General features: G+C 29.3%; 1 protein-coding gene across 5 annotated transcripts in view; it reads left to right on the forward strand.

Annotated features, from left to right (window-relative positions):
• Window positions 1-14,100, forward strand: part of LOC122503233 (protein kinase C-binding protein 1) — a 34,178-nt gene that overhangs the window by 8,612 nt on the left and 11,466 nt on the right. For 2 of the 5 annotated variants that reach the window (XM_043613702.1, XM_043613706.1), the window contains exons 3-6: window positions 1,144-1,260; window positions 1,805-1,978; window positions 5,540-5,930; window positions 13,761-14,085. In XM_043613702.1, coding sequence (XP_043469637.1) covers window positions 1,891-1,978; window positions 5,540-5,930; window positions 13,761-14,085 — 804 coding nt within the window. In that variant the 5' untranslated portion in view covers window positions 1,144-1,260; window positions 1,805-1,890. Of the gene's footprint in view, window positions 1-1,124; window positions 1,261-1,804; window positions 1,979-5,539; window positions 5,931-13,760; window positions 14,086-14,100 lie in introns of all 5 variants that reach the window. The other 3 variants (XM_043613705.1, XM_043613704.1, XM_043613707.1) reach the window with 3 other exon arrangements.

The raw sequence follows: 14,100 nt of genomic DNA on the forward strand, positions 1-14,100 counted from the left end.
AGTGATCGCCTTCTTCATGTTTTGTAATAATATTCTTATAAATTGTTGAATTTCAAAAAGATTTGAATTTGAATGTTTTGAAGAATTTTAATTCCTACGTAAAAATAATAATGATTAAATATTTATTTTAAAAAGAAGTTATTGATATTTTTGAATAATTTTACAATTAAAGAAATTTGTAAGTAAATGTAATAGAATGTTTTTTTGAGTATCTAATAATTTTTAGAGTGAATCATAAAGATTTTGTCTGGAAATCAGGGAAAAATAAAATTGAATATTTGTGGTAACCCTGGACAATTTCCCTAACTTATGTACGTTGCATTACGAATTTTGTTAACAACGCCTGTTTCTGCTGCATCTACTAAACGAAGATTTTCGAAGCTGAAATTTATAAAAACGTATTTGCGTTCGAATATGATTGATGATAGATTAAACTGTCTTGCAATCTTCTCCATTGAAAACTATATACTCGAAACACTAGATTTCTCAGATCTTATTAATGAATTTTCACATAAGAAAAGTCGAGAGGCAACATTTATTTAATGTCACTACCTTGACTACTAGTTATAAATATGTAGCGTTCAAAGTGAGGTTAGAAAATTTTAATGTAATTGAGGATGTTTGAAATATATTGGGGGACAATGGCATTTGGGGACTTTGGCGACATTCCCGTTTGATAGAGTCTTTAATTCAAGATGACCATTTATCGTTTGACATTCTTTGATGGTGGTCATGACAATTTTTAACTTGCACTTAAGTGACCACTATTGTGCTCTTCTATACTTTTTAATTTAGGTTTTAAGCTTTCTAAACATGTGTTTAATCCTTATAAAGGGTAACTTTTCTGTAAACCCATGTATTTTCATAAATAAATAAATTTATTAAACCTTCTCTTCTATGAAATCTTTGCCTAGTTAACTCTTAAACCATGATGGACGTAAACTTCTCAGTTAACGTGTCCACTTTCATGTTCCTTGTTTTTCCACAATTCTGTTAATAGTAATAATAATTACTATAATAATATATTTATCAATGAGTTGCTAAAGTTGAATTTATTACATTATTAAGTGGATTAAGATTTTGATCCTATCTTAAACATTTCAACACATAAAAGGTGAGAATAGTTTCCTTTTTTCTGTTTAGGTTCCAGGTGATTCAATCTATGTATCTTCATTTACGATATGGCGCGCGTCTCCAGCAGATTTTTCGACACATCTTCCTTGACCACTTGTAAACAGGCAGGAAAAAAAAGTTTCGAAGGTTTGTAGTGTGTGGATAACATATTTCAAATTTTTAAAAATACTAAATTATTTATAATAATATATTTACTTTTATAAAAGTTCTTCTTTACGGTAAACATCAAGTCAATTATTCGTCATTAATACTAGATAAATCAGTAGCCGAATCGCATTCTTGAAAAAGCTGATACCGAGTTGAGTAGCTTGGGCAATTTTTTCCGAATTGCGTATAGGCCCTTTTTAATTTCTTTACTTGAGTACGCTTCAATTTCTTCTTCTAAAATGCAGTGACTATAGGGGGAGGAGTAATAATTACATTTGAATCCAGTTAAAAAGTTTCTTCATTTGAAATTTTAATCCCCCTCCCCTACTTAATGAGATGTTGCAGATATTATCGCCATTTTTACCTTATTTTTTGAATGACCTCTTTCGTACGTTTTTAATATATGTCACACCCCTTATAGACTTACTCTTAATTGAAGATTCTTTATAATTTTAGTTATTTTAGTTATCTTAGTTTGACATTTTGTTATTGAAAATATCGTTTGTTTGTGTTTTTCTTATAGGTCAATAATTTAGGCAATTCTTTGGTTATTAACACAAAGGAAGATTAGAATTGTTTAAAGGGAAATATAATATAATATTATATATTATGAAGACCTTATCTCTAGTTCGGGCTCCTCTCAACAGCCGAAGGGAAAGAGAAGGAAGAAAAAAGGACGGAGCAGTCTTACGTTCAGGTAGTAAACCCATATACGCAATTCGGAGAATTTGTAGGTTCTTTTTTATAGCGCTATTCAACTCGATAGATTTTTTACACTAAATTTTTGCATTCATTTTTTTTTCAAAAATGCGATCCTTAGGAGATATTAAAACGTCTCTGGACATATAGAATGTATGTAAATTATTAATTTAAAAAAATAGTAAGATAAGGAATTTTTGGTTCGCTGATTACAAATCAGATGTCGTTTTTAAAACTACAAAATTTCGAAAAAATGAGCAAAGTTCTTGAAAATTAATACTCCGGGTTATTATGGGCAGTTTTGGTGATGGCTGTTTCGCGAATCCATGGACAATTTTTTCTGTAATTTGACTATATCAATCTCGAATACCCACTATTAACGGATTGCAAGTACATCCAATGATTTTTTAAAAATTCCTTCTGCTATATTAGATTCACAACTTATAATTTTGAAAAATACACATCAGTTTTGTAAACAGCGACCGTTAAAACCCCAGGGCTCGAACTAGGTCCCTAAATTCCATAAAAGTCCGTAACTTTGCTTGAAGTCCGTAAAAGTCCGTTTTTTTTTTGGAAAAAGGTCCGTAAATTTGATTCAAAAAAGATGAAAACTTCGTAAATTGTACGATATAATTTGGATAATTTTAGATAAATTATAAATGGTTGCAGAAATTCAATTATTTTCAAAAGTAATAAAATTCTTCGCAGAAATTCAATTATGTTCCAAAATTTTTAAAAATAAATTCTCATCAACATTTCAATTATCTTTAGAAATAATTAAATTCTTCTCCGAAAATCAATTATTTTAAAAAATTTTCCTCAATTCTGTGATTTTCAATATCTACTATTTTCATAAAATTTTCCAAAAGAATTCAATTATTAAAAAAAAATTTAATAAAATTCTACACAAACTTTTAATTATTTTTAAAAAATAATAAATATTTCACAAGAATTTCATTATTTACTATTTTTATTATAAATATCTTCGCAATCATTCAATTATTTTCATAAATAATAAAATTTTTGCGGGGATTCAAGATATTATTAATTTTATTTTTATTTTGTCTTTTTCTCCTTATTTATTTGATTCATATTATTTTTATTGTTTGTATTTTATTTTATTTATTGTTTTAGTTGTTTTAATTATTTTAATTTATTGTTGTTTCTAAATATTATTTAATGTCTTTGTGTATTTAATTTGTATTGTTTAATGTTTCTAAATTTTTATTTATTTTCTTAGTAATTCTATTTTGTATTTTTAATTTTTATTTTATATTTTGATTTTTTGTATTATTTTATAGACTCCCTGAAGAGGAAATCGTATTGATTTCGAAACGTTGGAGTAATTTTTGTATTAAAAACCACTTGTCCGAATGTATTTGTGTAAAAAGTTTATTTTACCTATTAATTGAAAAAACAACTCGGACGTAAAAACTTTTTTGAATACGGGGATTCAATTATTTCCCTAAATAATAAAATTCTTTTTAGAAATTCAACTATTTTCAAAAATTTTAATAAAATTCTTGTCAAAATTTCAATTTTTTTCCAAAAATTTTCCACAATAATGATTTTCAATATCTACTGTTTTAATAAATTTTTCCAAAAGAATTCAATTATTTTACAAAAATTCCGATTAAATTTTACGCGAACATTTCATTATTTTCTTAAATAATAAAAATTTCACAGTAATTCAATTATTTACAAATTTCATTAAATTTCTTCGTAATAATTTCATTTAATTTCATAAATACATTCAATTTTTCAATAAAATATTTATTTTTGTGTTTAAATAATTAAATTCTCGTAAAATTTACTATTAAAAATTGATTTAAAAATGAATTTTAGTTGAAATCACAAAAAAAAAATTGAATTATAGAAATAAATTACAAATGATTGCGGCATTTCAATTTTTTTGAGAAAGTCATAAAATTCTTCGCAAAAATTCAATTATGTTTAGAAATTTATGAAAATTCTCGTCAAAATTCCAATTATTTTTTTACAAGCAATAAAATTCTTCTCTAAAATTCAATTATTTTCTAAAATTTTAATAAAATTCTTGGCAAAATTTCAATTATTTTTACAAGCAATAAAATTCTTCTCCAAAATTCAATTATTTTCTAAAATTTTGATAAAATTCTTATAAAAATTTCAATTATTTTCAAAAATATTGATAAAATTCTATGCAAAAATGAAATATTGTTCAAAAGTAATAAAATTCTTCTTAGGGATTCAATTATTTTCACAAATAATAAAACTCATTGCTAAATTTCAATTATTTTTAATACAATTTTTATCAAATTTTTCGAAAAATGTAATTATTCTTAAAAATTTTATTAAAATTTGTTGATAGAATTTAATTAATTGAAAATTTGTTGATAACGATTCTTTATGGGAATGGAATTTTAAGAAACATTTAATTATTCAAGTAATTATTTATTTTTGTATTCAAATAATTGAATTCTTCTAGAATTTTCTAATAAAATTTGATTTAAAAATTAATTTCATTAAAAATTTTAGATAATAATTGAATATTAAAAGCAATATAGCGTAAATTCTTAAATTAATTGGATTTTGAAATTAATTTTTTTGAAAAAGTTTAAATGAATTTTTAAAATATTATCTTAAGTTTTTATTTTCTAATATTTATTTAATTGAAAAATTTACGAATAATTGAAATTTCGTAAAATTGAATATTATAATGAAATGGATTTGTAAATTGTCAAAGAACTTTTTCGAAAATTATTAAAAATAATCGATTTAAAAAAGAAGTTCAGTTAAAAATTCTTGTAAATAATAATTGAATTGTAAATGATTTTATCACTCGGTCATCTTTAATTATTATAAAACATAAAGAGTTTGAATTGCAAATTTTGAAAATAATTGAATTCTCATAAATTTTAATGAAATTCAAATGTAAATTTTAAAATGAAAATTATTAAAAAAAATTAACTTCTAATTTTTTTAAATTCAATATTTTTAGTATTTTCAATTACATATTTCCGAAAATTCAAATACATACTAAACATAATACGAAGTTATATTTTTAAAACTTAAAATGTCGGAGCGAATATAAAAAATTAAATAATGGAATATTTAATGTGAAACTGATAACTAGCAATAAAAAGCTTATTTTTTGAACTAAAAAATTTTATTGTAAATATTATTTGTTATCAATATCCTTTATTATTATTATTTATAATTATTATGTAAGAGAAGTGTGCCGGTTGTGGGCTCTTTTTTGCTTTTGGTCCTGTGCTTTTAACATTTTACCAAATTACGCAGACATATGTATATATACAAAGTATCAAAAATATTGAATATACTTAACAGAATTCTTTCTATTTTAATTTTTTACCCAACAAAAAAACACCCAACACCGCATAAAAACAATTTACTACTGATGTTAAAAAAGTGTAATGTATTTATAAGAAAATGTGAATTGTAAATACGACTCAAAAGTAAAAAGGAAGTCAAAAAGAATATAAAAATTAAGAACAATTGTTTGTTTATTATTTACTTATTAATTTAAAGTAAGAAGAATTTTTTAATGTTGTTTTAGGTGTTTCTTGGTGTAAAGGTTCATCAAATATGGATTCTTTAAATTGTAGTACAGATAATACAACAACTACCTCTCTGTCAAGTGATCTAACGCAAAATGAAATAAAATCTGCCTCAAATAATACGGAACAGCGTCTTAATAGTGATAAGGAAATATCAACAGAAATTAAAAATGATGTTAAAGTATCATCAACTTCTGATGTTCAAACAGATCAACGAAATTATATAAGTACAGAGGATAAAGATACAAGAAGCGCAGAGTATTCAAAGATGATTCAGGTTTTGAAAGATGATCTTAAGTTGACGTGTGTATTAAGTGATGTACAAACAAATGAAGTGGAGAAGGATGTGAAAGAGCAAAAGGAAGGAAGAAGGAAACGTAAAAGTACAAGGTAAAGAAATTTTCATCTTCTTGTATTAAAAAAAGTAATATGTAGGGGAACATAGTCAAGGTCGGCCCACTTTTTGACTTATGTTTATCTTTTTTTTAAAAATGAATTTGATCAATTGAAGTATATTACAACTTGTAAAATGTAAAGGGTTACAAATACTAAAAACAAAAAAGTAATACGTTACTGCACGTTACTGTTACAAAAAAGTAACGCGTAACAGTTCAAACTAACTTAATGAAATAATAAACAAAATTTATAGAATATAATATTATTTTTCTAATATGTTTTGGGAAAATGTGTGTGTATTATCTTACCAACAAAAACATCTTTGATGCACTATTTTGATACAACAATGTGTCGAGGACCTGATATGTCAGCTGATGATACCTTGGCAGATACAGAAGGAGATTTCTTCCAACTGGATAGTAAATTATTTCCCTCCTGCCTCCTTTGTCTTCCTCTGATCCTTTCTTTCTTTCTTCTTAAATTACTTTTGGCGTAGCCGACTGTCAGAACTAAAATCTGAGAAAAGAAAGATGTAAATTGTCAGAATTATTGTTAAGTGATTTCCTCCTTAAGTCATGAGTTATAAGATATAGGCAGTCAGTATTTGTGAAGATCCTGCTCCCTTGATGTGAATGTCTGGACATTTCCATATCGTCTATGTTGTTCCTTATTTGTCCATTTGGTCAGAGGGAGTATGTGTCGGGTGAATGGAGAGAAAATTTAAGAAAAAGATTGTCAGCAAAAATAAGTAAAGTCGACTGTTAGATAGATTTATTGAATGGGCCCGAACGGCATCGTATCGTGCGTCCTCCATCATTGGCAATGAGTTTAGGAGACAAGCCATATATTCCGTAGGACTATATTGGCTGTCTAGATTGGCTCAAGAACCCACCCAGTTCAATGACCGTTTCATTACACAGGCACACAAAAAAAAAAGTTTCGTGGCCGAGACACTACAGTAGTATATTCCCATGTATTTTTGGCCGCTGAATCCGAATCTGAAGTCCGAATGCTCAAATTGGTTCTTTTTTTTGAGTTATACTCAAAAAACGACTCAAAACACGAATTTGAACCAAAAAAATTAAAAATTTTTTTTGTGAGACATGACAATAGCATATTTCCATGTATTTTTTCCCGCTAAATCCGGATTCGAAGTCAGAATTGACAGATGTGCTCAAAATTTTGAGCTAAACTCAAAAAACGACTCAAAAAACCGAATTAAAATGACGAAAATGAAAAATTTTTTCTGTGACACTGCAAAAGTATATTCCTATGTATTTTTTCATGCTGAATCCGAATTCGAAGTCAAAATTGACAGATTTGCTCAAAATTTTGAGATAAACTCAAAAAACCACTAAAAAAAGACTCAAAAATCCGAATTAAGATGAAAAGAATTTTTTATGACACTACACTACTATATTCCCATGTACTTTTTCCCGCTGAATCCGAATTCGCAGTCAGAATTGACAGATTTGCTCAAAATTTTGAGATAAGCTCAAAGAACTGATAAAAAAAGCGATTTAAAATAAAGAAATGGCAATTTTTTGCTATGACACTACATTACAGTATTTCCATATATTTTTACACTCGGATCTCGCATTTGAAGTCAGAATTATTCTAATGGCTCAAAATTTTGAGACACACAAGAAAATCTGTTAAGTTACAAAAATTAAAGTCAAGAAACTCTACTTTTCTTGCTAGTACACTACATTAGTATATTCTCATGTTTTTACATCTGCTTCTAAATTCAAAGTTAAAATTATTAAATTGGCTCAAAATTTTAAGTTAAATCCAAAAATGCTCAAAATTTAATTTAATGCAAAAGAGTTCATTTTTTTGGTATTCGGTAGTGTATTCTCATGAATTTTATATACGCTGAATACAAATTCGAAGTTAGAATTATCAGAATGACATAAAATTTTTTAGAACTCAAACCCTGGTTACAGGTACAAGCATGCATGTTTTTGAGCACTTTTAATGAAATCCAAAATTTTGAGCCACTTTGAAAATTCTGACTTTGGAATCACAGTGAAAAAATACATGGGAATACACTAGTGTAGTGTCATAGCAAAAAATTTCCTTTATTCATATTAAGTTACATTTTTATCAGTTTTTTGAGTATATCTCAAAATTTTGAGCAAATCAGTCATAAATTTGTCAATTCTGACTTTAAATGCGAGATCCGATATGGAAATACTGTAATGTAGTGTCATAGCAAAAAATTTCCATTTCTTTATTTTAAATCGCTTTTTTTATCAGTTCTTTGAGCTTATCTCAAAATTTTGAGCAAATCTGTCAATTCTGACTGTGAATTTGGATTCAGCGGGAAAAAGTACATGGGAATATAGTAGTGTAGTGTCATAAAAAATTCTTTTCATCTTAATTCGGTTTTTTGAGTCTTTTTTTGAGTGGTTTTTTGAGTTTATCTCAAAATTTTGAGCAAATCTGTCAATTTTGACTTCGAATTTGGATTCAGCATGCAAAAATACATAGGAATATACTTTTGCAATGTCACAGAAAAAATTTTTCATTTCCGTCATTTTAATTCGGTTTTTTGAGTCGTTTTTTGAGTTTAGCTCATAATTTTGAGCACATCTGTCAATTCTGACTTCGAATCCGGATTCAGCGGGAAAAAATACATGGAATAAGCCTAACATGGAAATATGCTATTGTCATGTCACAAAAAAATTTTTTAATTTTTTTGGTTCAAATTCGTGTTTTGAGTCGTTTTTTGAGTATAACTCAAAAAAAGAACCAATTTGAGCATTCGGACTTCAGATTCGGATTCAGCGGCCAAAAATACATGGGAATATACTACTGTAGTGTCTCGGCCACGACACTTTTTTTTTGTGTGCCTGTGTTATCAGGAGGGAAGATCATATCATCGATTAAGACCGTTCTGGGATCAGCATTCGGGTATTTTCTTTGTAAGTAGTTATAAAATTTGTTTTTTTTAGGTTGTAATAAGGGGCAGTCATGAATAATATGTTCCAAGGTTCTCCTCTCCTCACCACAGCCGCAGCCCACCGTCGCATTCAAATTGAGTCTTGAAAAAAGTTCATAAGTGAAAGTATGACCGGTGCACAGTCTGGTTATTGAGTTTATCACCCTGGCAAAATATCTGTGGTTGGACAGATCCCTGTCTGTAAATGGCCAAGAATAGGCCAAATTTGTCAGTTTGTCTTGGATAAGGATGTTATTTTTGAAATCAATAATTGGAGCTCCCATATATATTCGGTTGTGGTGTGTGATATTAACTTCTCTACAGATTGAATCGACAAATTCATTACCCCTTATGTCAGAGTGTGAGGGAATCCAGATGAATTTAATGTTAGGATGGAAATCCACATAAACAGAAGGAAATAAGAGGTCTAGGATGGAGTATAGAATATAAGGGTTGTCTTTGTACAGAAGACAGTTGTTAAGTCTCATGAGAGAAGATAGAGAGTCCGAAATGATAATAGCGTGTGAGAGTCGGTGTTCAACAATGTATAGGATGGCTTTATAAATAGCAACAATTTCAGCCGTTAGTATAGAGACGCAAGGTTGTAAAGGAATGGCTTGTGTGTAATCATTGTATTCATCATAAAATGCCGATGTTGCCAGTCCTGTGTCAGGATTAAAGGAGCCATCTGCGTATATAGGATTAAAATCTTGAAAATCAGATTGTAAAATGTTACGAAACTTGTGGTCTGGATTATCCAGGTTCTTAAGTAAGTGTCCGGTAGTAATGTTGCATTTAGGTGATTTTATAAGAGCAGACAATTTCCAGTCGAAATATGCAGGTTTTCGCAAAATGTTGCAAATTTTAGTCAAAGGATACATTCTGCAGAAGGATTCAAGGAGAGGGATTTTTTCATATTAAATTTCAGTCTCGTAGTTTTGGTCTTATAATTTAGGTGTTTAAGGAGTGGAACAAGTGGATTGTCCTGCCATTCAGCATTCCTGACTATAAAGGAATTGGAGAGGTGTAATCTCCTTTGTTCAAGAGGGCCGTCAGTAAAGAGGGGTGAGCCTGAATCAAGAATCGATCGTATAGGAGAAGTTCCCCAGGTAGCGCGAGAGATGATCCTAAGAATACCTAATGCCTTAGTGGCTTTATTAGCGATATATTTAATATGTGCATGCCAGGTAAATTTACGATCCAGAACAATACTCAAGTGGTTCATCGATGTTTTGCAATTGATAGGTGTGTTATCCACAAAAATCTGTAGATTCTCGAAGTTGGTGCCTTCCTCTGATTCGAGCAACCAGCATAAGCAATATATAACCATAAAGTGTAAAAAAGCCCAATGGGCAGGGTCGTAGACTGATAAGGCGCTTGGGCCTATTATTTCCATGTGAAACTCTTTGTCTCAATCGAGGGCTGAATTCAGTACTTGGTTGGAAATTAGTGACAATCAGTTTGAATCGGTCACAACATTCTTCCTTCTTGAAGTTGGCATCAAAGTAACAGAAAACTTGTGACCCTTGGCGGCAATTTTGAATTCAAAATCCACGATTAAAGTTTGTCGTCAATCCATTACGTCCCAGAAACGACGAGTGGTCGAAATAACGCTGCTTTCCACGATGAATCCCTCGTAATACAAGGCTTCGAGCAGGATCACAATGAAAAAAGTTATAAAACATCAGGGAAAATATAAAATAATATTATTTTGGCCGATTTCTGAGTTTTTCGCTATCCTCCAGGTTATTTTAGTATTTACAACGTTACAGTGATGACTAATGAATTTTTATATTAGTGTTTCGGTTAGTCCCAGTTCAGCCAACAACGGAGAAAGCAAGATGAGATAAAGTGTGCTTTCCGAACTATGAGATGAAGATTTGTAAGTTGCGAGGCCATCGTTCATTATGATGAGATTCCATAATTCAATTGCTTCAAGAAGCCTTTTTCCTGCGTTATTTAAGTTGAAAGGTGAGAAGGAAGGAGTGTGAGCGTTGAAATCGCCCATGACCATTAACTGAGCATCTTCAGGAATATTTGTCAACAGGAAACTGAAGCTTAGTGCTTCAGCGTTTCTGAAATTTCCCTCTGTTTTCGAATCAGTATCCATGTTTTGATTATCCTTTAATGCTAAGTTGTCTAGGTCGTATGTTTCGTTACCGCGATTATTCGTAAATAATGGTGGGTCGGTAGTGTTGGATTCCTCAGAAATCCTCCGTTGATCAACAGCATTTCCACTTTTAGAGGTAGCGTCATTCTTATGGGTTTGGAGTTAGATTTTGCCTAGGGCTCTGACTCTGCCCCTAGCCTCAGCATCTAAAAGATTATGAATGTAACGTTCTTTCATTAACTCGCATTCGTTTCTATACGCGGGATACGTACTTGATGAAGTCTTTTGATTTACACAACAGTTAATGCAATAATCTCGAGAAGAGGGTTTGGTGCAAGCTTCAGGAGAATGAGATTGACCGCAATGTTCACAAATCTCGTTCGTTGGTCTGCATTGAGATACTACATACCCGAATCTTTTACACCTGTAACATCGTTACGGGATTAGAACCGAAGGTGTCACGAAAACTCATGTGCTCCATGAATAAAAGAATCGAGAGACTGTCTGGATCCATGTTGTTGATAATATCTGAAACTGATATGTCTTTATTAGCATGAATAAAACCTTTTTTGTATGCAATAGATTCAGCGATAAACAGTCTGTAACACTCATTTCTGAGTGTTTGCGAAGTTAACAGAAAATTCGAAACATTTGCATCGAATCCCGTCCAAGAAATACTCTGCTATTCGCAACTACCGCTTTTCTCAAAATCCACACAATCTCATCGGGGAGTTATGCCAAGCCGATGCCGTAATTAATTAAATATTAAATTTAATTAAATAAATTTGTTTTAAGCCTGGATTTTTACATCCAATAGCTTAGGAATACTTTCTTTTTATTTCTTTGTTTAGTTCAATATATAAAGAGTTTAATTATTGGAATAAATTTCTTACATTCTCTTACGACGTAAGAAACCTTTTCGGAATTGGGATAAAGTTGATATTAGGATAAATAAGACATTAGAAAGAAAAGAAAACAGCGAATTCAATTTTACTTACTTTTCTAAAAATTAATGATCGAAGATTAAAGTTGAAAACTGGACTTGGATTCTTGGATGAAGTTGAGTAATAAAATCAGGAACTTGAGATTTATTAACAATTTAAATTTTTAAATTTGTAGTAAAAACTTGAAAGAACTTGAACTTGAGACTTGAAGATTTTTAAGAGATTTGTATAAGACTTGAAAGATTAATTTCTTTGATTTGAAGAACTCGGAAGATGAATAGGAATACTTGAGAATTGATTTTTAGAAGACTTGACGATTGATTTTTGACTTTTAGAATTTTTAATGATGACTGATTTTTCCTTAAGGAACACGTATATTTATGTAACTGTTCCCACTACCAATTTTTTAGGGGAGGAAAATTTGTGGACGGAAATATTGTAGAAAGGGAAAAAAGGTTGGCTATTTTAGAATTGGTTTAAGAAAAGAAAATGGAGAGAAAATGCATTAAGAAAAAGAGGCTAATTGATGAATTTGGGCTCTGTTCCATTTTAATGGGTTTTACGCTTAAGAGGACCTTTGAAAAAGGGGCTGAGTCTTGACCTTCCTCAACTTCATCTCCCCTTTCAACTCCAAATTTCTAGATTTTACAGAAATGGCGAATTTAACATTTTCTGTATAATTTTGACATATTTTATATAATAATATTTACATTTTTGTACGTAAATTATTTAAAAATTATAGTTATTAATATTAACAATCATAAAATTATTAATTACCAAGTTTTTGCAAGCAATTCATTGGAAATAATATAATACAATAATTATTTAATCAATTTGTTAATTAATATAATATTCGAATGTTAATTCTCAATAATTTGTTTTATTAGTAATTTAAATGTTCAATCAATAATTTGACAATTATTATAGGTGGTTCTAGTGATTTTGTCTAAAAAAATCCCAATGGGCCATCCTTGACTATGTTCCTCTAGGTATAATTAAAAATATCAATAGATTTACTGTAGTTTCTAACAAATTATTACGGAAAAAAATACGAAAAATTTTTGTCATTCTTATTTTCTACGTTTTAAGCATTTTTCCACTCATGAAAAAAAGGGCGTCCTGATACTCATGGACGGTAGTGTATATCAAAAGTTTGACAGTTAATTTGTAAAAGAATAATAAAATAAGTGAAGTTAGAAAATTTAACCCAAATTTCAGAAAGTCACTAAAGAGATACACGTGCAATTCTAAAAAATAATTATTTATTTAATGAATTGATTTAAAAAAAGTATTTTAGTAAAAACTGTGGAAAATAATTTAGAAGTGTTAAAGTAGAATTCTTTAGAAATAATTAAATTTCAAAAAGTATTTAAATTAAAATCCTTGAAATTCTATCTGTTATGCTTGTAAAAAGATAATAATATTTAAATATAAAAAATTATTAATTTTATTCTTGAATAAAACTGGATTATATTTTAGTGGTTTATGGCACTAAATATATTTTTCATTCTTTTTTGCCCTGGGGTAATAATGGGTACTTTATTGCCCTAGAGCAATAATGGGTACTTCATTGTCCTAGTGCAATAATGGGCACTTTATTTACCGTTAGACTATAAGGGGGAACTTAGTATGCGTTTATTTAGGTAAAGTTAGCATAATACGCCTGAGTTGCATATATATTCAATCATATATTTAATCTGATAATTTGAAGTAATTGTTATTGGAATCGGTTTGTGTTTTTGAAAATGAAATATTTTAATACATTGATACGTACATTGATAGATAGTATGAAAGATAACAGAGTTCCAGTAATACATTATTTTTAGTACTCAGGAAAGAGATTCTGCTTCTGAGGATAATGCTGGTAAGGCGAAGAAAAAGAAGGTACAAAATAGTAGTGACAAATTTTGCTGGCGTTGTCATAAGGAGACAGTGGATGTTCAATGCAGTGCATGTCCACGTTCTTGGCATCGAAAATGCATTGGTGGAGCACAATTAGCCAACGTTCAAAGCTGGATATGTGGAGAATGTGCCACTATTCTGAAAGCAGAAAATGCAGAGACTCGCTCTGAAGCAATGTCTCAACTTTCTGTTGATCAACTTTGCATGCTTCTAAAACATATAATTGACAGAATGCGGGATTATCCTGGGGTAAGCATCAAAACT

Source organism: Leptopilina heterotoma, unplaced genomic scaffold (genome assembly GCF_015476425.1).
Source record: "Leptopilina heterotoma isolate Lh14 unplaced genomic scaffold, ASM1547642v1 Lhet_251, whole genome shotgun sequence".
NCBI lineage: Eukaryota > Metazoa > Arthropoda > Insecta > Hymenoptera > Figitidae > Leptopilina > Leptopilina heterotoma.